The following is a 25,029-nucleotide window of genomic DNA, read 5'->3' as shown; positions in this document are numbered from 1 at the left end:
AGAGGTCCTATGCAAATTAACAACCTCCATCCTTGTCTTCTCCTCTGTAAAATTAATTTTGGCCTCAAAACTCCTTTTCAGTTTTCAATTTGTGATTCTATGGTCGCCTATGAAGAATTTATGGTAGAACGTGGTTGAGAATCGATGGACTGTCCAATCTCAACCGGACCAGGCTGCTGATCTCCCACTGACAGCTCCCAGATGGTGAAAGATGTTGGTCACCTTTATCAGTTTTTAGGCCACTGAAGCCTTGCTGGGAGGGTTAGTGAGTCACTAGCCTGGCCATGAGCATAGAGAACAGGATCTGAGTTCAAATCTGGCCTCAGACACTTCATAATCACCTAGCTGTGTGACCTTGGGCAAACCACTTAACCTCACTGCCTTGCAAAAAGAAACAAAAAAAAAACTGGCTGCCTGGTTTGGGCTCTGCCCAGTCTTTCAGTTAGAGAAGGATGTTAGTGGAGATTCCTCCCCTCCCCCTTTCTGTAAATTCTGATGGTGACAAGTCCAAGAAAGCAGACCAGGCTTTCTGGACCTCTTTTAATTCTTTCCCATTTATCCTGTATAGGCTTGCCTCTCCATGAGACCTGTCTACTGCACTGCATTGCACTCTATTAATGTGGATAATAAATCTCATTAAGTCAAGGCAAAACTTAAAAACCACCTACTTCAACATCCCTATTCTATTGATTCTTTTTTTAAGCTTTTTTTGCAAGGCCATGGGGTCAAGCGGCCTGCCCAAGGCCACACAGCTAGGTGATTATTGAGTGTCAGAGGCTGGTTGAACTCAGGGACTCCTGACTCCAGGGCCGGTGCTCTGTCCACTGAGCTGCCCTCAAATAGATTTTAAATGTAATAAATACACATTTCTATAGAACTTATGGATGGACAAAGTGCTTTACACAGTCTAAAATAACATTCTTTTTTGCTTTTTTTTTTTGGCAAGGCCATGGGGTCAAGTGGCTTGCCCTAGGGCACACAGCTAGGTGATTATTGTCTGAGGTCGAATTTGAACTCAGGTCCTCTATGCGAGCCACCAGCCTCCCCGCCCCCATTGTATTAATGAGGAAAACGAGGCTATTAGGTCCGGGGCAGCCCCTCCAGCAGGAAGGTCAAGAGCAGGCTGGGAGGGGCCCCGCGGGGGGCGGCCTACGTGCGGGGCGGGGCCGGCAGCCAGCCGGAACCCCGTTCGCCAGTTGGGGGTCCCTCGGGCGCCACTGAGGCCGGGCCCCGCCGCGGCGCCCTCTGCCCCGGGAGCCGAGCCCAGAGCCGGACCCTGAGCCGGGCGCACGCGGGCCGGGGCCAGAGCCGGGCCCACGCGGGCCGGGGCCAGAGCCGGGCCCACGCGGGCCGGGGCCAGAGCCGGGCCGGGAGCCGGGGCCAGAGCCGGGCCCTGAGCCGGGGCCAGAGCCGGGCTGGGAGCCGAGCCCAGAGCCGGACCCTGAGCCGGGCGCACGCGGGCCGGGGCCAGAGCCGGACCCGGAGCCGGGCGCACGCGGGCCGGGGCCAGAGCCGGACCCTGAGCCGGGCCCAGGCGGGCCGGGCCCAGGCGGGCCCAGAGCCGGACCCTGAGCCGGGCGCACGCGGGCCGGGGCCAGAGCCGGACCCTGAGCCGGGCCCAGGCGGGCCGGGGCCAGAGCCGGGCCGGGAGCCGAGCCCAGAGCCGGACCCTGAGCCGGGCGCACGCGGGCCGGGGCCAGAGCCGGGCCCGGAGCCCACGCGGGCCGCGCTACCGGCGCCGAGCAGGGCCAGCCCCGCGCCGCCCCGCCCCTCCGCGCGCGCCCGCGCCCGCGCTCCCGCCCCTCCCTCCCGCCGTCGGACAGGCCGCGCCACACGGAGCCGCCGACTGCCCCGGCCGCAGCGCGGAGCCCCGGGCCGGCGCCCACCCCCGGAGCGGCCCCGCCGGGCCTCGGACGCCCCCCGCGGGGCGGGGGCCATGGCGGCCCCCTCGCCGGCCCCGGGGGCCACGACGGGCGACAGCGGCGGCGAGCTGAGCTCCGGGGAGGAGTCCGCGGACGCGGGGGACTCGCCGGCCGGCCTGGAGCCCCGGGCCCCCGCGGGCCTGCCCGAGCTCTTCGAGAAGGCGGCGGCGCGGCTGCAGGGCCTGGTCCCGGCCGCCAGCAGGGAGCAGCTCCTCTACCTGTACGCCAGGTACAAGCAGGTAACTGCGGAGCCCCGCGGGCGCCCCCACCCTGCTCTCGGGACCCCGCGGGGACCCCCGCGCCCCCGGAGCCCGGGCCGGACCTCCCCGGAGGCCGCCGGCCTGCGCAGCCCGCCCGGAGAGCCCGTGCCCCCCCCGCGTGCCGCCGCGCGCTGCCACCGGTGATTTTGGGTTTTGCCGGGCAGTGGGGGTCAATGACTCGCCCGAGGCCACGCGGCTAGGTCATTCTCAAGTGCCTGAGGCCGGAGTTGAACCCGGGTCCTCCCGACTCCAGGGCCGGTGCTCTGTCCACCGTACCACTTAGCCGCCCCCATAAATTCTTCAGAGCAGACCATAGAATCCCAAATTTAGAACTGGAAAGGAGTTTTGAGACCAAAATTCATTTTACAGAGAAGACACGGATGGAGTTTTTCATTCGCATAGGGCCTCTGAGCAGGACAGATGTATGTTGGAACATCCGAGAGATTTCTGAAGCCCAGGGGCGGCTTGACATGCCGGCAGTCCTTTGTGCTGGAGCATTTCAGTCAGACACCGCTTTACTCATTTTACCTCATTTGATCCTGGAAAAAGGCTTGAGGAAGTAGAGGTAAATAGAAGTTCAGTGCCTTGCCTAGGTTCACAGAGCTAGTAGTAATAGTAACAGGAACAGTAATAATAACAATCGCAACACCTGGCTTACAAAGTGCATCATCATCATCATCATCATAATAATAGCAACACCTGGCTTACAAAGTGCCAGGTTCTGTGCTAGGCCCTTTATGATTGATCAATCATTGATCCTCACAACAACCACTTTACAGACAGACATGGGAAGTGAATTGCTCAGAGTCACACAACTAGGAAGGCGTGAATTCAGGGACTAGAACTGCTGACCTAGACCTCTCTCCAGTGTGTCTGAGGCAGGATTTTGCCTCTCATTAAATTCGGTAAACATGGGTTAAGTGTTTGCTTTGTGGTGGGGACTGGGCCTAGCTTGGGGTCTATAAAAAAAAAAAAGACAGTCTTGCTCACTAGGAGCTTAGAATCTAATGGGAGAGGCAACATGCAATCATCGATAGAAAAGATAAATTGGAGTTCATCAGGAGAAGGAAGGCACCTGCAGTAGGAGGGACAGGGCTTCTGACTGTTCACTTTGCCACTGAACTTACCTTGAGCATAATAAGTAAGCTCCCTGGGCCTCAGTTCTTTCATCTGTAAAATAGGGGTGATCATAAAGGTTCTATCTCTGTCTTTCTTGGACAAGAAACTAGGATGATAGTTAATGTGGTCATTGTAAATGAAGAGCCTTAAGATTGTGAGAGAAAATAATGTTGCCCTCCCACTGTAAAGAGTTAGGGTGGGGGTATTTTTTTTTTAGGTTTTTTTTGCAAGGCAGATGGGGTTAAATGGCTTGCCCAAAGGCCACACAGCTAGGTAATTATTAAGTGTTTGAGACCGGATTTGAACCTAGGTACTCCTGACTCCAAGGGCCCGTGCTTTATCCACTGCACCACCTAGTCGCCCCTGGGGGTATTTTTTTTGGAGCCATACTTGTTCTTTATAATTTTGCAACTTTCACTTCACAGTTCTTTCTATCCCCTTAGTTTTATATATTGTTTTCTTAGCTCTGCTTACTTCACTGTATCACATCATGTAGCTCTTTTCATACTTCTCTGCATTTGTCAGATTTGTCATTTCATACAGCACAATGATATTCCATTGTATTCATGCACACTTTAAATCTTAAACCACAATTTGTTTAGTTTTTTTTTGTGTGTGTGTTTTTCTATCTAATTAAGCAAAGTATACTAGCACTTTTCTGGATGATTCAAGGTCCTTATTTTGAAAATCAGTTATTGTGCTGTGCTGAGGATGTAACTCTAGATGCAGATAGATCAGGTTTTATAAGCCTCAGGCCCAACTGAAGCCCTGAACTGGAACTTTGAGTTGAACCAGAAATGGTGGAATGAAACAGGTACAGCTTCACATCATTCTGGACACGGTAAATATAGCTGTTTTTCTATAAAATTCTGTTTAGTTGTTTAATAGAATGATACGAAAGGTTCAAAATAGCCTCCCAAAAGTATTTTTCTTGCTCTTTAGAAATCAGTGTTTGACTTAGCAGTATGCTATCAAACCTGAATCAGAAAGGCAGTAGACCGCAGTATCCTTGTTATAAGGTCACTCTTATGAGCTAATTGGGGAGACAACCAGGAAATAGGTACACAAAAACTATATGCAGGATAACTAGGAAGGGACCCTAGACATCATACAATACTCAGCTTTCTAGGTGAGGAAACTGAAGTTGAGTGACTTGCTTTAGGTTAGATAGGTAGCAGAGCCAGGATTCAAGTCCAGATCCTTTGACTTATGATTCCTATAATGGAAAAGGTAATTATTCTTCCATCTCATTTCATTGTTTTCATAAAATTTCAAGAATTTTTGTTAAGGTCTTGTGTTAGATGGACTCCCAAACCTGCAAATTAACCACTATCAGAAGCACATGAACTTTCTGCATTTATGAAGAGCATATGTAATGATATCCTATCAGATAAGATTTTAGATATGGAAGGGTCTTCATTTATAGATAAGGTGACTGTAGGCCCCAGTTTTCACTTTCCCATTCACTTTCCCATAGCTTACTACCCTTACTCCTGAAATTAAACAAAAAGAACCCCTCATTTTTTTTAAATCAGCAACTTTATCCTTTCCTAAATGGAAAAGAGTGAGACCTAGAACCAGTTTCTTGGATGGTAAGGAAAATGACTTGAATAAGAGGATTGCATTTGATTATCACTTTAATTCATTTCCTTAAGACTTAAAATCTTGTTGCATTGGACCCATCAACCATCTTTCCAAGGAACTTGTTTTACTAAAAAGGTTTTGCTTCCACTTGTGGAAGAGGAATTTGTTTTATTCCATGTGGACTTGTAGGATAGACTCAGGAGCAAGGTTTGGAAATTCCAGAGTCAAATTTAGTTTTGATAGTAGGAAATTTTTTTTTTAATTTTGAATTTTTTACAATTTTTCCCCCTAATCTTGCCCCCCCCCCCCACAGAAGGCAGTCTGCTAGTCCCCACATTGTTTAGTAGGAAAATTTCTTAAACAGGTTGTCCCCAAGTGGAATCAACTACCTGAAGAAGAAGTGGTACATTTTTCCTTCTGAACAATTTTTTGTTTTTGTTTTGAGAAACCAAGAGATCAGGTTTACTTTTATAATTTAATTTTTAAAACTTATTTAGTATTTTACTTTCCCCTGGTTACATGTAAAAACAGTTTTTAACATTAAAAAAACTTTATTCTAAATTCTCTCCCTTTCTCTCACCTCCTTCACCTCCCACATTGAGAAAGTAAGCAATTTCCTCAACAGTTTTAAAGCAGATACTAGATGGTCACTTGTTAGTCATAGTGGGGGGGCCTTCCAGCTAGCCACTGACTCTCCTTCCACACATTGAGCACATCTTTCCAACTCTATGTGTATCATATATTTAAATTTTTTTTTACAAGGCAATGGGAAGATTAAGTGACTTTCCCAGGGTCTCACACAGCTAGGTAAGTATTGAGTGTCTGAGGCCAGAATTGAACTCAGTTCCTCCTGACTCCTTGGCTGGTGCTCTATCCACTGTGCCAACTAACTGCCCCCCTCTTATGTGCAACATAATCTTGTTGCCTTTTGTTTTTTCAAATCATAACTGAAAACTGTATGTTTACCTTTTTTGGTTGCTTTATTTCCTCAGATTTCACTTGAGTGACAGAAAATTGAATGACATGGTTACTTCTGACCTGTCTCTAAAAGAGTTAAGCCAGAAGAGAATGAAACATTTTTCTCATAATTCATGTAAAAGCAGCCTCAGTGTCTTTTCTTCATTTATTTTGTTTAAACCATTTTGTTTAAGAGGCTTAGTTTAAATCTCAGGCTTAATACCTCCTGCTAGACACTGAATGTCACTGGAACTTAGTTTCTTATCTGTAGGAGTGAGACAGACAGTTGGACTAGTGGGCTTTCAAGGTCTGTTCCAACTCTGATCCTCTGAACAACTGAGAAATCGATTCCCTGGCATCGATCAAACTAGAAACTGGCAAGTGGTAACCACATGATTTGTAGCTCCGGATAGTGTTGGGTTTCGGGTTAAGAAGACTTGAACTTGAATCATGCTTCAGATATTAGAGACCCTGGACAAGTCTTGTAACCTGGCTTTGTTTCAGTTTTCTCATCTGTAAATGGGATAATAGTACCCCTTGACAGGGTTGTTGTGAGGTTCAGGTGAGATAACATGTAAAGTGTTTTGCATATCTACATAAAACCCTGATAGGCTGGTTTACTCAACTTTATAAGATTGTTGAGGGGATAGACTTCTCAGATAAAAAACCTCTGGAAAAAAGTCATCATGTTAGAAGCATCATGACTTAATTCCTCTGTATTTAGCTTCTTGAGGCTAATAATACTATATTTTAGTTTTTAAAATGAAGACCATTTGTTCATAAACATCACTTTTTAAATACTTCTGAGATCAAAGATAGAGGTTTCCTCAAATCTCTTCACTGAAAAACCATATAGGAGTGATGACAGGAATTTTACATACTAATAAAAACAGTATTATATTTAAATTTAATAATTAAATTTAATTTTAAACATTACTATCATGCTTTGAAAAGTTTTCTCCGAAACATCAATGGCAATAATATTTACAATCAACAATAATGGATGGTGCCACTAAACTACTTTGACTAGAGATAATCCTGGGTTTTTGAAATCCAAATTTCAGAATGCTGCATCTTGCAGGTCTTGCCAGCTAGAAATGCTTTTAAGTACAGTTCTGACCTGGTGATGGAGGACCAGCATAGCTAAGTTTGGGAGGCCCCTCACCAGATTTCCCTCAGGATGATGAATTTTGAAAGCACAGTGACTGGCAAAAATGCTACACTGGTTTGAAGGGGCTGTCTGTGCCTTGCTTTAATGGAGGGAATATTGACATTAACAAAAATTAAGAATTCTTTAGTAGAAAGTCATAATAGTAATTATACTTTTAAACAGAGTACTTTTCTTGTAATAACTATCTTAGTTTTGAGGGTTTTAAGCCCTGGAAGGAGAATGCTTCTCCAAGTCCTTACAAATGGAATACACGAGCCCATGTTTTTTTTATTCTACTTTTAGGACTTTTCCTACTGTTCTTTATCTGCTTCACTTGTGAAATAAGAGAAGAGGAAAACATCAGAGCAGTAGGAGAGTTGTAAAACATTCAGAAAAACAGTGATTGTTAAATTTGTAATATCTGCTGTTACTGGTGTTAGTTATGTCATCTTTACACATGAAAGCAGATTCAAGCTTTTCTTTTGGCTTTTTTTGTCATGATAGCACATCTCTTTATAAATTTTCATCTATGTAATCTGTTTAATTTTGTCATTAGTTTTTTGTTTTTTTTTCCCCTAAAGTGTTAACATTGACAATTTTTCAGGTATGATTGTAATAGGGGATGTGCTGATAAATGTTTTGACTAACTCTTTCACCCCAAAATATTTGCACAATACAAAAAGTTTAACAATTGGCTCTTGAAAACCATATAAGCTTTTCTCAGTATTTACATAACCCCTGACCATAATACAGTATGCCTATTAAAAGGATATCTGTGAAATATTAACATTTATGTCTCAACCATCAGCAAATTAGTAGAATGTAGATGTTCAGAATTTAATAGTTTAAAAAAAATTTTAAACTGAGGGATGCTTTCCCTATTAGGGACTCTTTGTGTAGCAAAAATCTGTTTAACTAACTTAGTTATTAGCTTGGGAAACAAAAAAAGCATTCAAAAACTGAAAACATCTTTGGTTGACTCAACAAGTATTTAATGATGATAGTTACTACTGATTTAAATGGTAAGCAGTACCAGCACTGGTACAAGAACTGATTTGCTGATCATTGATACATTCCCCCACAGTACTTCTAGTACTTTACAGGTAGGGAAGATAAAACACTGCAGATTATATTGCTGGGAATAATCTTGTCTAAGAAGTAGAATGAAATAAGGGAACTTAATATATTTTTCTCTTGAAAGATTCTTAGCTTGGCTATGGATTTGAAACTTGCCACCAGAATTAGAAATTATCTTACTGATAGTTACACTACATACTTGTTAAAGTTATATAAACTTGTTCTTCAAAATGAATTTTATTTAAAAATCACTTGACAGTCAGATTGTCAAAAATAGGGGAAGAAGCTCTTTTGTGGAAAGTCATCTTTCTTTCAAAGCATACACAATGAAATCTTATAAGTCATGTCAAATAGAGCTGTTTTGGTAGGCAGTTTTTTTTTTAAGGTAGTAAGACTTTACCTTATGCAAAATTAGAATCTGAGTGGCTTGTTCAGCTGTTGTCTTTTGTTGAAACTTCCCCTCTCTTCCTGGAGATCCACTTTCTGAGAGTACCTTCCTCATGTTAGGCCACCAACCTAAAAGGGACTATAGCTCAGGCCAATTCTCTTTTCCCCAAACTAGAATTTGATTACACTCTTATGTGGGATTCAGTCACACTTGATGTTACTTCCATCAGTGGTTTTTATATTTATTTTTTTCTCCTAATGTTAAATGGAAAGCCTTTACCTTTGTTAAAGGAATGTAGGGAAGAGTATGGAAAGATATTTTGTTGCACCTAACAATGCTTCTGAAATTGTTCCAGGCCAAGTAGTTGACTTGATGTCAAAATTAATGTATTTATTTTCCATTAATCCTTGGTCAGACTGACAGAGACCATAATACCTGAAAATATTAGGACTACAACTGATTCTAGAATATGCTATACTTAGAGCATTTTTCTTTCAATACTTATGCCCCACTCTTTTTTTTTAACTCATAGCTCCCATCTCCTTACTGTAGCCTATTCTCCCTTATCCCAAGATTTTTAATAACTTATTTTATGTATTCTGATTCATTTGAAGTTATTTTCGATGTTATTTTTTGGTTGTAATAGCTCCTATTTCATATTATTTTAGAAATATTAACATTTTCTAATACAATGAATATTTTCTTAATTATAGTAATTAAATACATATAATTCATTTGCATTGAGAAAAATGTTTCTCAGGTATTTAAGTAAATAAATTATTGGTATTTTTTTTCTCTAGGTCAAAGTTGGAAATTGTAATACACCTAAACCAAGCTTCTTTGATTTTGAGGGGAAACAGAAATGGTAAGACAGAATTCTTGGAATTTGTATTTGATCTTGTTAAAGATATTTTAAGTCTATAGGAATTAAGTAATGAGCAGATTATAGAGTATTATTCTTGGATTAATCTCACAGTTTTAAGACATTCAAACAGTTTGTAGAGAGATTAAAAAGAATCCGATTTTATCTAAGGTTCTTATGCACTATGAGTTTAGTAAATAGGCAGGCTTTGATTTACTAAGTCTTCCATAGGAATGTTCTTCTTGGCCTCAGCCGGGTGGTGGGTCACAACACTGGTTTTCCCTTTCTACTTCTACTGCTTAGGATTTTTCCTCTTCTATCCCTTTCTTATTTTGTCCTAGTGTCAGGTAGGATGGAGACGTCATTAGCAGGAAGGGGAAAAGGAAGAAAGAAAGAAGGGAAGGTATCTTCTTTGGCTACTTTTCTGCTACTTATACACTGCTACTAGTGATTTTGGTGGAGGTATACCCATTGCCATCACCTTTTCATTGCCCCAGTCTTATCTATTTCTGACTCAACAGGCTCTCTGCTCCTCCATCTCAGTACTTCCTATTATGAGAAACCTATAGTAGTCTTATTTTTGGAATATTAACAGACACCTCTAAGCATCTTTTCTGCCTTAACTCTTGCAGTACTTTATGTATGTATACATACATACATGCAAGCATAGTGTGACACGGTTTACCTTATTTTGCAATTTTTCCTTATTAGTGGTGGAATATGAGAAATGGTTATTTTTCTCTTATATTTCAATCATTAAATTAGGATTTCCTCTTTCAGCAAATCTTTGGAGATGAGAGTGCCTAAATTCTCTGAGTACATGCTTCTTGATCGTGAGTGAGACCCCATTAACTAATAGACCTTTCAAACAGATCCCATCTAGGCGAGTTCTTGCACTTTGGAAATGAATCCCTGTCCTTGGAACCTTCCATTGGAATTCAGGGTGACTTAGTTTAAGAAAGAGAAACAACCAGAGTGGTCTAGTAAAAATGAATTCTTTTTTTCAGATTGTTGGAGGATGCTGAGTCTCATGGTCAAATCATGTTCTCGGGAGGAGGAACCAAAGAATTTCTGCCCACCTCCTCATTAATTTGTCTTAACTCCTCATTGCTTTTTAATTTATTTCTACCCTTAGAGAAACCCCCACCCCTTCCAAAGATTCTTAATCATTCAGGGGGAATGATAGTACTTTTTGGTTGTTGAGAGGAACCATTCACCTCAATTTATTGATTATCTAGTAGCCTAATTAATATGCTTAATAATTGCCTAGAAACTCTTATCTCAGAAATTTTCATTCTTCACAGTTGAAGAGAAGAGTGCTCTGAGATCTAATCTCTCTTCTTCCCCCTAAAGACATTGTATGGTACAATTAACATCTTATTTCTACTTTAACTCAAATGATTTGTTCTTTGGACTCAACTTTAAGAAACTAGAGGTCTTAGACATAAAATTATGTCATTGGTGTGATATTGTAACTAAGAAAGCTAATGAAATGTAATCTGAGACTGCATAAAGAGAGGCAGAGTGTCTAGGAGTTTGGAGGTCATAGTCCCACTATGCTTTGGTCACACCATATTTGGAAATATATGTTCAGAACTAGACACCAGATTTTAGGAAGGTCATTGATAAGATGAAGATTGTTTAAAAGAAAGTAACCAGTACAGTAAAGAGTCTTTTTTTTTTTTTAGGTTTTTGCAAGGCAAATGGGGTTAAGTGGCTTGCCCAAGGCCACACAGCTAGGTAATTATTAGGTGTCTGAGACTGGATTTGAACCCAGGTACTCCTGACTCCAAGGCCGGTGCTTTATCCACTACGCCACCTAGCCGTCCCCAGTGAAGAGTCTTAAAATCATTCCCCTTGTGAATATGTTGAAGGATTTCACAGATACATAGTCATGAACACTTGATAGTTATATTTAAGTTTTGCGTGATTGTTTTGCCAGTTGCAATCAGGCAAATGTAGGCCTGTTGTAACGAAAAATCCCAAAGTGGTATGAATCTTTTCAATCCACTTGTTGGTTTTGTTGGAAGGCAATTATCTTTTAGATATGGGTTGGATTAAATGACTTCTGAAGTACCCTACAATTCTTGAGATTCTCTGAATATAAGGGGCGGCTAGGTGGCGTAGTGGATAAAGCACCGACCTTGGAGTCAGGAGTACCTGGGTTCAAATCCAGTCTCAGACACCTAATAATTACCTAGCTGTGTGGCCTTGGGCAAGCCACTTAACCCCATTTGCCTTGCAAAAACCTAAACACCCCCCCCCCCCCCCCGAAAACAAAAAAAAAGTTTCACTGAATATACCAAAGATTAGGGTAGGTAATTCTATATAATATGAATACCCCTTGAATCCTTCCTTATTCTCTTCAGTTTGTCTGAATCAAAATGAGATGTTGAACTAGTATGCATGCTGGCCCGAAAATTCTAACCACTTTGTATTATGAGGGGGAAAAAAATAAAAACTTTTTTATGAAAAATGTGGAAGTTTCCAGATTCAAGAAGTTGACTTAGGAATTAATTTGTAACATAGCTAATTTTTTTTGTAGCTTTATTCAGTTACATTTCTTTATCTGATATACTGTTTGAACTATAGTGTAGCAAGGGACAAAAGAGGAGGACTGTCTCTAGTTAATTGAATGTGTTTCAAAGTTAGTCTGAAAAGTAATGGTCTGATTTATTTCTGTAATTCTAAACTTTGAGATCAGTATATGTCATTTCAGTAGTTTTCCAGTAGGTCAGTGGTTCTCAAAGTGGGGTCTGGGAATGCTGGGAGTTCTTGAGACCTTTTCAGGGGGTCTGTGAGATAAAACATATTTTCATAATAATACTAAGATATTTTAATTTTTAATGTGGTAAATACTGATAGAGATAAGTTAATAGAGATATTTGTAAATATGGGGAATTCTCATATATGTTAAGAATATAAAAGGGTCCTGAGACCAGAAAGTCTGAGAACCACTGCTGTAGATCATTTTAGATATTTCTTCTCTATTTTAGGGAAGCGTGGAAGGCACTTGGAGATTCAAGTCCTAGCCAAGCAATGCAGGAATATATTGCAATGGTTAAAAAATTGGATCCAAATTGGAATCCTCAGGTAAGACTCAGATATAGATGCTTTTTATTAATTTAAAGATCTGTTTTGTTGATGTGGGTATTCCCCTCATGCCCTTTTATAATTCACAAAGAGTTGTGGTCCATCGTTTATTATCTTATGGTCAATCTGGTTTTGAGTCTTTAAATTTAGTGTAGATGAACCTCTCGCTAATCCTGTATGTGAAGTGCTTCTCTTTTTCCAGAGCTTGCAGAATTTTCAGAGCTTGCATTTTATTTACATGGCCTTTAAGAGAATTTAGGTCTACCTTTTTACCATAGTCAGGAATAGACATAGAAATTTCTTGGAGGTAATTATATTTTGAAATTTTACTGAATATATACTGAATGTACAAGTATTTTCCTGAGAAAAATATAAAAGTCAGGATAATGTCACATTTTAAGTTATTTTCTTGATTGGTTTATAAAATTGCTTAAAAATTGAATGGTACTTAAATATTAACATAACTGTAGTCTGATATTTTAAATTTCTTTGGGCCACTTGGGGAAAAATCCCAATATAACTGCTGTCACACTTAAATTGCATTCTATTGATTTTTTAGATTTAAATTAAAAAAGACATAATTCTTGACACTAATTGATTCTGGATATTTGAACTTTTTTTTTTACTCTTATCTGATATTCCTTCTGTCAGAATGGCCTTTATAAGTTTTTTGCAAGAACTACTTCCAAGTCATACCCATTAAGCATAGATGTCTCAAAAGGCTTTGTCTTTTCCCTCTGTACCATTTTGCTTGTTGATCTCATCATCTCCCATGATTTCAGTTGTCATATCTGTGCAGATTATTCTCAGATTTATTTATCCTAATCCTCTCTCTTTTGAGCTCTCATCATCAGTTGTCTCTTGAATTGATGTCTCGTAGACAGTCTAAAAGGGGCAGCTGGGTGGTGCCTAGGAGAGAGTACTGAACCTAGAGTTTCAAAGATCTGAGTTCAGATGTGACCTCAGATACTTAGGAACTCTGGGAACCCTGGGCAAGTCACTGTTTACCTAGTGAAGGAAATGGCAAACCTCTCTAGTGTCTGCCAAAGAAAACCCAAAATGAGATCATGTAGAGTCAGAGGTGCCGATTGACACAACAGCAAAATGGAAGTCATTATCTTTCCTTTGAACTTTGTGGGCAATCTAAATGTCATCTCAAATGCTTTATTTGTGACTGATTCTTGTGTTTCTACTTGTCCCTCTCTTGTCTGTCTCCTCTTTACTCACACAAGCCACCCCTGCTGTAGCCTTTCTCTCAGGCATGGCATATTGCCATAGTCTTCCTGCTGCAGAGTTTCCAGGTCATCCTGTACTCAGCTGCCAAGAGTACGGGCCACATCCTCCTCAGTCAACTCCAGGGGTTCCCTGTTAGTCCAGGATCAGACATGAAAGGGTTTGTGAGATTCAGAAAGCTCTTTCCAGGCTCATCTCTTGAGCCCAGGGCATTGTAGCCAGCCTGGTCCCCTTCCCTGGTATGCTCTCCCTCCTTTCCTGTTTCCTTTAAGATTCAACCCAAATCTCTTTCTCTAAGAGGCCTTTCCTCTGCCAATTGCTGGGATCCTTTCTCTCAGATTTCCTTCCTGGACACTGTATTTATCTTATATGAACATGGTTCTGGGGGTATCATTCCCCTTCTTGGAAGATGAGCTCCTTAAGGGCAGGACCCCATTTTTGCCTTTCTTTGTGTCTCCTGTACACACAGCCCTTTATGCAGCTAGAGTTCCATGAGTAGGACTAATGAATCCATGAAGTGGTATCAGTATTTGAAGTCACACTCCAAATTACTGTTGATCTACAAAACAGTAGAAAAAACTCATTAATTACAAGGTCTAATAATGCACAATGGACCACTTCATATAAGCATCTCTATTTCTGTCCATTGGAACATTTCTGTAGCACTCTAATGTGTTGTCTCCTTTGATCCTGAGTACAATTTTGTAAGATAGGTACTGTTGTTATTTCTATTTTACAGATGAGGAAACTGAGAGGAGAGGTCCTGTGACTTAGCCAGTCTCACAAGTGACTGAGGTTGGATTGGAACTCAGTCTTGCTGACTCCCAAGTCCAACACTCTACCATGCCACTTAGCTGCCTCTATAGTTAATCAGTTTTGTAAACTCATTTCTGATTCTCAGTTTTGTCATCTGTAAAAAAAGAGGAAATAGTATTTGCTTTATTTTACTTCATAGGTTGATCAGATTGGATAATGTATGTAAAATACTCTGTAAACTTTAAAAGTTCATTGTTTGAATGTCATTTGTTATTTTGACATTCTTATATAGTTTGTTTTAAAAAAAATTGTCTTAAGTATTCTTGAAATATTCATCTGTCCTCTACTGGGTAGTTATTGAAATAGAACAGTCCTTGCCCTTTGAGAGTTTGCAGTCTAAAACATGGAATCTTTGATCTTCTATCTAGACACTTTTTTAAAGATATTTAAATACAAAGACTTTTTTAATTGTTTTTTGAATTTTACAATTTTCTCCCCATAGACTTTACATTGTTTCCATGTTATCTATTGATCAAAATTGAATGTGTTGAGAGAGAAATCACATCCTTAAGGAAAAAATAAAATACAGAGAGACCTTTTAAAAAGTGTTTTCAAGGTTAAAATGATTCATAATTTTTGAATCATGAAAACGAGTACAAGTTGGAAATCTGTGTTTTTAGAAATATCTTGACATCTGAACTTTGAATTTAGCTTTTTATCAAAGCATAAACAAAGCAAAAGCAAAATAAATGAGTAAACAAAGATTTGTGGTCATCTGTAAGAGCAGCTATGTCTGGATTGTCTGAAGAGAGAATATTTTGAACCTTTTAGCCTTGGTTTTAAAGGGGGTGCTTGGCATCTAAAGCTGCCTGCTGCAAGATCATTTATACAAAACAAATTCAAATTTGAAAATAAAAGAAAGTTTAAACATTTATTTTCCATGGGGAAAATGTTTTATGACTTAAAAAAATTAAAAACATGACTAAAAGAAGATATTCTTTAATTTGATGAACTGTTTACCTGTTTTAGTTTATTGTGATTGCCATGATAATTACCCCCCAAAATACATTTAACGTGTACACCTATTATTTTCATAACTTTTAATAGTTCTTTTTAAGGCTGTCATGATTCTGATATTTCATTTTTCTGTGCTTAATATGTTAAATATTGTTTTTCATATAAGTCCCTCCTAAGTATTTTTAGGTTTCAAAGTTAAAATTTCAGAATTACAATTCAGAGTGACTGAGTATGTCACAATTCTTTATTTAATCTTTTTCTTAATCTTGTGCCTGATCATGGTACAAATGATCTATTTCCAGGTCTTGTTAAATGAAATGCAATAATGTCTTTTTTGCATGCATTAGTAATTTAAATGAACATTTGATTCTCTTTAAATGAAATAGAATTCAATCTAGTGTTTAGCCAAATGTAAAATGAGAATATTTGTTCTTTTTCTGAGATATTTCAATCTGCTTTTCACAAATATTTATTGTTTACTGTAGTCATTGTGCTGTATAGACACTAAGAGTACAGGACCCAAGTATGAAAGCAATCCCTACTTGGAAGGAGCTTCTAATCTAGTGGGGAGATAGCAGATTGTATTATGCTATATATATAGCATGAATACAAGATTAATGGATGCAAACCGATGCAAATTGGGGAAATACTGTTTTGAAAAGGTGAGCATGAGCAGTGGGGACCTGGAAAGGCTTCTGCAGAAGCTGCTACTCAAAGGAAGAGAATCTTCCTTCAGCTGGAGATGAGAGGCTAGAACAAGCCATGGAGATGGTGTCCTTTGGGAAGAGCCGAAGGAGCCCGAAGGGGAGAAAAGCCCAGGCAGGCTGAAAAATTGTCACCTTTCAAACCATGACTGGGCCAGACCCTGGGAGGGCTCAGTGTGGAAGGTAGGGAGCTCATGCTCATAATGAGGCTTCAGAATTGTTTAACAGGATGGACTCCAGTGATGACAGACCTGTTAGGAGGCCAGATATAGCCAGTGCAGCACTGGACCTGGAGCCAGGAAGACCTGAGTCCAGCTCAGACCTTGGACACTAGCTCTAGGGCTCTGGCAAGTCATGAAGCCTGCCTCAGTCTCCTCATCTCTAGATAGCAGATGAGATCATATTTGTGAAGTATTTGGCACAGCACCTGGTACACAGTAGCAACTTAATAAATGTTGATTAACTGATCTGTAAATGTGACCTTGAGAATTACTTTTGACCCTTTGTTTTCTTCCAGACTTTTTGCCTTGTACCAAATGCATTCCTTTGTGGCCACAAGAGGGAGCTAAGTTCATTTTGGTGACTGAAAAACTAGAGATCGACTACGTTTTGGCAAAAAAATAGCTGGTGTCATGCTTTTGCTTGTTCTTCACAGTTTGATTCTCTTAGTTGAAGAAAAAACAGGAAAAAATCCCCCAAAACTTTTGTATTTAGGATTTTCAGATGTCCTGTTAGTATCTTTTTCTGCCTTATTTTACTACCTTAATTTCCTCCAGCCTATGTTTCTCTTGTAGTTGCTGTAATGGGTTTCATATCCACAGAGAATTGAAAGTACAGTTATATATCTTGGTCTTTGAAATGGAAAATTATCTGTCAGTAAATCTTTCATTTTTTCTGTCTTTTTAATTTAAATTTTCTTTATCATTAATAAACATGAATATTTCAGTTTATAGAGAAGAAAAATATGAAATCACAAACCTGTCAGATGTAATTTTTTAAAAAACATTAAGTTTAACAAGGTAAATATAAAATTTCCTTCCTTGTGGGCCCTTCTTTTTATTCTTTTGTACTTTTTACATTTTTTGATCTTTTTTTTTTTTGCATTTCTATCACTCTACAATTAGCTTCCTTTTTCCTTCTACATAGTAATAAATAAATATGGTCAGGTGAAACAATTCAAATCAGTGACCATGTCTGAAAAGATATATTTTAATCTACACTTCTAACCTGCCATTTTTCTACTATGAGCTGGGAAATATACTTCATATTAGTCTTCTGAAATTATGATAGCCCATCATATTGATCAGAATTCTATAATCTTTCAAATATAGTAACAATCTTTCAAAGTTGCTTTCCTTTGCATCATTGTCATTGTGCAAATTGGTTTATTGTGGTTTATGGGTTCTGCTCATTTCAGTTTGCATCAGTTTATATAGTCCTTCCTAGTTATGAATTTCTTTATCATATCCTATGTCCCATTACATTTTTTTAGGGTTTTTTTTGCAAGGTAAATGGGGTTAAGTGGCTTGCCCAAGGCCACACAGCTAGGTAATTAAGTGTCTGAGACTGGATTTGAACCCAGGTACTCCTGACTCTAAGGCCGGTGCTTTATCCACTATGCCACCTAGCGCCCCCCCCCCATTACATTTAATATACCAAAGTTCTTATGATGTAGTAATATTTCATTTGAGTTAATTCACAATACTAGTTGATGAACATCAACTTTGCTTCTACTTCTTGGTTACAGTGTTTTCTGCAAATTTTGAACCCGTTCATCTACTTATAGGTGTTAATGCCTTTTGCTTTTGAACCCTAAGAACTGAGTAAATGAAAGAGCAGATAAATTCATACACACAATTTATTTAACCCTTCAGGTTTTTATAATTTTTAGGATTGAGATTTTAAGGAATAATAAAGCTTTTATGCTTTTTTACAAAATTAATTGTTAAAGGCAGTGTGATATAGTGAAAAAACGATTCTTGAGAACTAGTGTTTGATTCAGGTTCTGATTTCTACTTAACATTGTGTTGGAAGGACAGGATGGGAAGGGAAGAAGAGTAAAGGGAAGACAAGGGAAAGAAAAGGAATAAACATTTATATATATATACACACACGTATATATACATACATACGTGTATATATATATATATATATATGTTCTAGATACTGTGCTACGTACTTTTGAAATTATTATCTCATTTAATCTTCACAATAGCCTTAAGGTAGATGTACTATTATCCTCATTTTACATTTGAGGAAACTGAGGCATGTAGAAGTTAAGTAGCTTGCCCAGGATCACACAGCTAGTAAATGTGTGGACCTGGATTTGAACTCAGGTTTTCCTTACTGTAGAACCAGTATGCTGTCTACCATATGACCACCTCTGCATGACATTGTTGGTGTGGCCTTGGGAAGGAAGGTCAGTTAATCTTTCCCAATTTGAATTTTCTGACCTATAGAATGAGAGAACTGGGTAAGTCAAGCAGTTTCCAAACTTTCTGAATACAAAGATCTTTTTAAAAATACCTGACATAATAGTAATTACTGTTTATATGCAAATAGTAATACTATTTATATCTGAAGATACATGAAATGAAAAAGAAATGAAATATGTGAGATGAGAAAGTACATGAATGTTCTTGATTTGGTGACACTTTGAGTTTATAAATTATTTATCACAGCATATGTGATAAATCTATAAATCTGTCTTTGAAAAAATAGTAAAATAGTAGGTATAAGATATGATCAATCTAGAATTCAATATTAGAAAACTTAAAATTATAGTTGATCATATATATCAATAGCAAAACAACAAAAGCCATATGATTATATCAGTAGATATAGAAAAAACTTTTTTTTTTAGGTTTTTTTTGCAAGACAATAGGGTTAAGTGTTTTGCCCAAGGTCATACAGCTAGGTAATTAATAAGTGTCTGAGACCAGATCTGAACTCAGGTACTCCTGACTCCAGGGGCAATGCTCCATCCACTGTGCCACCTAGCCATCCCCAGGAAAAAACTTGATGAAATTAAGTACCCATTCTTATTAAAAACACCAGAAAGCATCGGAATAAGTAGTGCTTTTTAAAAAATAAATAGTATTTTTCTAAAAACTAAGTCAGCTTTGTCTGTGATTAGGCACAAACCTTTCCAGTAAGATTGCAGTGAAGCAAAGATGTTTGGAGAAACAACTAAAAAAAGCTAATTGAAATGATGAACAACTTTGGCAAAATTGCAAGATATAAAATAAAATTATAGATCTTCATCATTTCTAGATATTTCCACCAAAACCTATAAGGAAGAGATAGAAAAAGAAACTGTAACAACTGCAGACAGTATAAACTACTTGGGAGTCCATCTGTCAAGACACCCATAGGAGCTATATGACACAATTACAAAACACACTTCACACAGATAAGACATATCTAAGCAATTGGAAAAATAGTAATTGCTCATGAATTGACTGAACTGATATAAACAATGACAATTCTACATTGATTTATACAATGCCATATCAATCAAACTATCAAAGAATTATTTTATAGAACTAGAAAAATGATAAAATTAAGGTCAAGATTATCAAGGAAATCAGTTTTTTAAAATGTGAAGGAAGAGGGGGGGCCCTAGCAGTCCAGATCTTGGGCTATATTACAGAGCAGTAATTGTCAAAACAGGTTGGTACTGGATAAAAAATAGAATTGATCAATGGGATCGATTATGTATAAGATGTACAGAAACAAATGACTACAGTAACCTGCTGTTTGGATCATTGGGCTTCTCAGACACCAGGTTACTGTATTTATTTGCTTAACTGGCAAATTTGCAAAGTGTTCTTCCTAAGGTACAGACCTGATCTCATCTCTCTTATACTCCTTGTCACCTATCAGATCAAATACAGAGTCCTCTGACTTCAAAGTCCTTCATGACCTGCCTTCCCTCCTCCCACCTTCCCTGCCAAGTTCTCTGTGATCCAGTGATGTTGTCACCTCTGCTGCTTGGCTTCCTTCAGTTCCAGGTGGCATCCAGCATTCTGCAGGAAGCACCCCCCCCCCCCCAATGCCAGTATCCTTTGCTCTGTTGATTCTCCTAGATTTATCCTGGATCCAGCTCATTTGTACAGAGGCTATGAGATCTCTCTGAGAGTGGGGGTACTTCTTTTGCCTTTGTGTCCCCAGAGTTTAGTTCTCTGCCTGACACATTACCAAGTGCTTCATAAACATTTATTGACTGGCTGTGAAAATATAATTATTAAAGTCAACTTTTTATTTCTTGGTACCATTATTACTAGACATTTCAGAACTTAAAAAAAATTTTTTTGTCCCATTTCTTTGAATTTTGAATTTTACAATTTTCCCCTCAATCTTGCTTCCTTCTCTCCAGTCCCCACAGAAGGCAGTCTGATAGTCTTTATATTGTCTCCATGCTATATATTGATCAAAATTGAATGTGTTAAGAGAAATCATATCCTTAAGGAAAAAATAAAATACAAGAGATAGCAAAATTACATAAGATAATTTTTTTTTAAACTTAAAGGTAGGGGCAGCTAGGTGGTGCAGTGGATAGAGCACTGGCCCTGGAGTCAGGAGGACATGAGTTCAAATCTGTCCTCAGACACTTAATTACCTAGCTGTGTGGCCTTGGGGAAGTCACTTAACCCCACTGCCTTGCAAAAACTAAAAAAAAAACCCAGAAAAGTTAAAGGTAATAGTCTTTGGATACAATCCTTTCTTTGGATACAGAAGGTATTCTCCATTGCAGATATCCTAAAATTGTCTCTGATTGTTGCACTGATGAAATGAGCAAGTTCATTAAGAATGATCATCAACCCCATGTTGCTGTTAAGCTGTACAATAGAATTTTTAAAATTTTTACTAAAATTTTATTTGAAGAATTTTAGAACCACTGCATTAGAACAGATGTATCATACTTGGGACCCCTTCAACTTTACCTGGCTCACAGGACTCCAGAGAACATCCTGAAACACATTAAAATATAATGGAGAAATATTTAAGGAAATAAATAGAAATGTGAAAAATATTTCCTTTTAAAACTATATCAACTCAGCCCACAGGGATTCAATTTTATTTCTTTTTTTTTTTTTTAGATTTTTGCAAGGCAAATGGGGTTAAGTGGCTTGCCCAAGGCCACATAGCTAGGAAATTATTAAGTGTCTGGGGCCGGATTTGAACTCAAGTACTCCTGACTCCAGGACCAGTGCTGTATTCACTGCACCACCTAACCGCCCTAGGGATTCTATTTTTTAGCAGTATTTTTTTTTTCCAATTACATGTAAAGACAGATTTTAACATTCATTTAAAAAGATTTTGAGTTTTGAGTTTTTTTACCTCTCTTTTTTATCCCTCTTTTCTTTAAAAAGGAAAGCAAGTAGATTCTATATATGCAGTCATATAAAAAAAAATTTCTTCATGTAGTAAAAAAACCAGACCAAAAAAGAAAAAAATATGAAAAAATTAAGGTAAAATAGTATGCTTTAATTTGCATTTAGACTCCCATTAGCTCTTTCTTTGGATGTGGATAGCATTTTTCATCTTCTTTGGAATTGTTTTGGATCATCATATTGCTGAGAATAGTGAAGTCATTCACAGTACAGTGATACTGTTACTACTTACAGTGTTCTCTTGGTTGTGATCCCACAGGGATTCTTGTGTGTGTTTGTGTGTGTGTGTATTTACAATCATTATCTCTGTATATATCAGTTATATTTGTTCATGGCCACAAATTTTGCCTCTTTAAGTAAACGATTAGTTAAAATATCTGTCAGAGTAAGACCATATTTTTATTATGTGCTTCAAAGCGATATGAATGTCTCTTTTTTGGGGGGAAGATTTAAATAGTTGGAGTATATATGATTCAGTACAAATCACCATCTTTACTAGAAACAGCTCTAACTGCTTGACTTGCTAGTGTGACAAGTATTATATTTAGCACAACACAATAGATGAATTACTTGCCATCTAAAAACTAAATTCCTAAAAGTTAATTATATTTCTTAAAAATCTATATAATCTGATTTCAGGTTTCTCTGATTTTCCTCAGTAAATTATTATTTGGGTTGGTACAACATAGAATAGTCTGTCACTTTGATGACTGAAAAATTAAAGATGCCCTGCTCAATTTTCAGTTAACTTGAATCTTTACTCTTGAGTGATGGTACTTTTTCTAAGTGATCATCTGTCTTACATACAGCCATCAAATCAATCTTACTGAAATATTGCTTTAGTCATATTACTCTCTTCCTTAAAAACCTTCAAAGAATCTTCATTGCCTATGAAAAAAGGCTTATTTCTTTAGTTAACATTCAGCCTACATTTCCAAGTTTATCTCTCACTCATTCAAAAAAGAGACTAATTTCCAGGTAAGAAAATCTAAATGATTCACTTAGATCACTATGTGTCTTCTTATTTCCATGCCTTGTTTACATTTTTGTAAGAACTCCTTTATTCTCTTTCATGATTGTTCTTTCCAACGCCTAAAACTTTTTTTTATTTTTTTGGAATGTTTTTTCTTCCAGTGACATGCAAAGATGGTTTTCAACATTCATCTTTTTGTAAGTTTTTGAGTTCCACATTCTCTACCTTTCTCCATTCCCTCCCTCCGCATAATAGTAAGTTGATATGGGTTGTATGTGTACAGTCACGTTTAACATACTTCCACATTGGTAATGTTTTTAAAAAAGGAATAAGGACTAAAGGGGTGAAAAACCATAAAACAAGTTTTAAAAAGTGGAATGGTATGGTTTGGTCTGCATTCAGAATCCATAGTTCTTTCTCTGGATGTGGATGGCATTTTCCATCACAAGGCTTTCAAATTGTCTTTAATCATTGTAACTTCTGAGAAGAGCTAAGTCCATCATAGTTAATCATCACACAATGTTGCTGTTAATGCTTTTAATGAGATATTTTGCTTTAGTAGAATGGATGTTGAATTTGTAATGAGGAACCTCTGGAATTGCATTCTGTCTCCAATAGTTACCAGCTGTGTGACCATGGATGGGGCAATCAACTTCTCTGAACTTCAGTTTCCTTATATATAAACTGGCCATAATATTTCTAGGACCTTCCTCATAAAAGGATACTTAATTTGAAAGATTATTGCTAATTAGAAAAGCCTCTTTGCTTACTTTATAATGCTATTGTTACTATTACTTTATACTACCTTATTTGGTAACAATTTTTATACTTGTCTTACATTGTATTTCCTACAGTGTTACCTGAGCAATGTGTATAGACTATACTCATTAAATATTTATTGAATGTGTAAAGATGGGAAGATTCTATCTTTGATAATCGAATATTGGTTAAAATGCTGCATTTTATAAAAGGTCACATTTTCTAATTTTTGAATCTATTACTTCTGTCTTTACCTTTGTCAGATTTTTCTCCTTGGTAATATTTATAGACATTCCAGAATAACTTTTCCCAGGTCCAAGACCTACATAATCTGAATCCAGTCTATATAATTTCTGATTTCCTGGACAGGTTTAGAGTGAGCTCAGGAGGTTCAGTACTCTACTTCTGATACAGGAAGATGTCTTTTAAAGTTGCTCTTAGATTTGACTAGAAAATTGAACCTTTTTTTTTTTACCAAATGAGCAGAAAAGTTAAAACTGTTTTAGAAGTTACTTTTAGATAATAAGCATCTTTTGAGCAGAACCAGAAAAACACTGTACACCCTAACAGCAACATGGGGGTGATGTTCAACCTTGATGGACTTGCTTGTTCCATCAGTGCAACAATCAGGGACAATTTTGGGCTGTGTGCAATGGAGAATATCATCTGTGTCCAGATAAGGAGCTGTGGAGTTTGAACAAAGTTCAAGGACTGTTCCTTTTAATTTAGGGAAAAAACTGCTGTCTTGTCTGATCTTGTTATCTCTTATACTTTATGTTTCTTCTTTAAGGATATGATTTCTCTCTCATCAAACTCAATTTGGATCAATGTACAGCATGGCTTTCTGTGGGGGGATGGGGGGAGGGAAGTAAGATTGGGGAAAATATTGTAAATTTCAAAATAAATAAAATCTTTAATTAAAAAAAGCTAATAAGCATCTTTTATCATAAAATCAGGGCTGTCCAAAAATAAATGGTTTAGTAAACGAAGCCGAGCTACCAGAGCTCTCACTAAAATGGCAAATCAAAATATATGTATTGGTTCAATAAAACTTTTTTTTTAGGTTTTTTTCAAGGCAAATGGGGTTAAGTGGCTTGCCCAAGGCCACACAGCTAGGTAATTATTAAGTGTCTGAGACTGGATTTGAACCCAGATACTCCTGACTCCAGGGCTGGTGCTTTATCCACTGTGCCACCTAGCCGCCCCTCAATAAAACTTGTAAAAGTAAGGTTGGACAGCCCTGAAATAAACTATAAAAAATATGAAAGCAAATTAATATGCATTAAAATAGGAATTATATTTAGGGGAAAAGCAAGGTATGGAAAACCATTGGTTTTCATTCTTGTTTTGACTGAATATAAGTAAGCTTGTCTTGACCCCTGGTGTGCTCTAGGGGTCAGTATTTGACTACTTATCTGGTTGGTAAGCCAGGTGAATCAAATTGCTGCTGAGAAGCAGAAGGATGCTTTTTTGTCTTTTTATGTAGAAACAATGTCAGGTTAGGAGTTGATGGTTTTAAGTGCATTCTCATTTATGTTTAAAGTATATAATAGTAAAATATTTTTTAAAAATTTCAAGGAATGAAAGTTTCTTTTATTACCTCTACCATGGCTCCTTTTTCTCCTGTCTCAACTTAGTAGTTAGTTCAGTTTGCCTGACACATAGTAGGTGATTAATACATGCTTGTTGATTTGATTTTTCACCAGCAGTGTTAAACACTTGAGATCATGCTGAGTTCTTTACAATATTCCTGAGTATAGCCTGAACCAGAATAAAATG

The 25,029-nt window shown here is 38.2% G+C and overlaps 1 protein-coding gene across 2 annotated transcripts; it reads left to right on the top strand.

The window, feature by feature from the left end:
- Positions 1 to 1,885: 1,885 nt before the first annotated feature.
- Positions 1,886 to 24,085, top strand: LOC141512853 (acyl-CoA-binding domain-containing protein 6-like). Of its 2 annotated transcripts, none has more exons than XM_074222171.1 (4): positions 1,886 to 2,161; positions 9,258 to 9,322; positions 12,316 to 12,412; positions 16,640 to 24,085. In XM_074222171.1, exons 1-4 carry the CDS (start codon positions 1,937 to 1,939, stop codon positions 16,703 to 16,705), a joined length of 453 nt encoding a protein of 150 aa, XP_074078272.1. In that variant the 5' UTR covers positions 1,886 to 1,936; the 3' UTR covers positions 16,706 to 24,085. The 2 variants fall into 2 exon arrangements, with proteins under 2 accessions (XP_074078272.1, XP_074078273.1); XM_074222172.1 differs by lacking the exon at positions 16,640 to 24,085 and adding an exon at positions 14,385 to 16,633.
- The last annotated feature ends 944 nt before the right edge of the window (positions 24,086 to 25,029 follow it).

This window comes from Macrotis lagotis, chromosome 2, assembly GCF_037893015.1.
Source record: "Macrotis lagotis isolate mMagLag1 chromosome 2, bilby.v1.9.chrom.fasta, whole genome shotgun sequence".
Classification (NCBI taxonomy): domain Eukaryota; kingdom Metazoa; phylum Chordata; class Mammalia; order Peramelemorphia; family Peramelidae; genus Macrotis; species Macrotis lagotis.
This window is presented reverse-complemented; position numbering and strand designations above follow the sequence as displayed.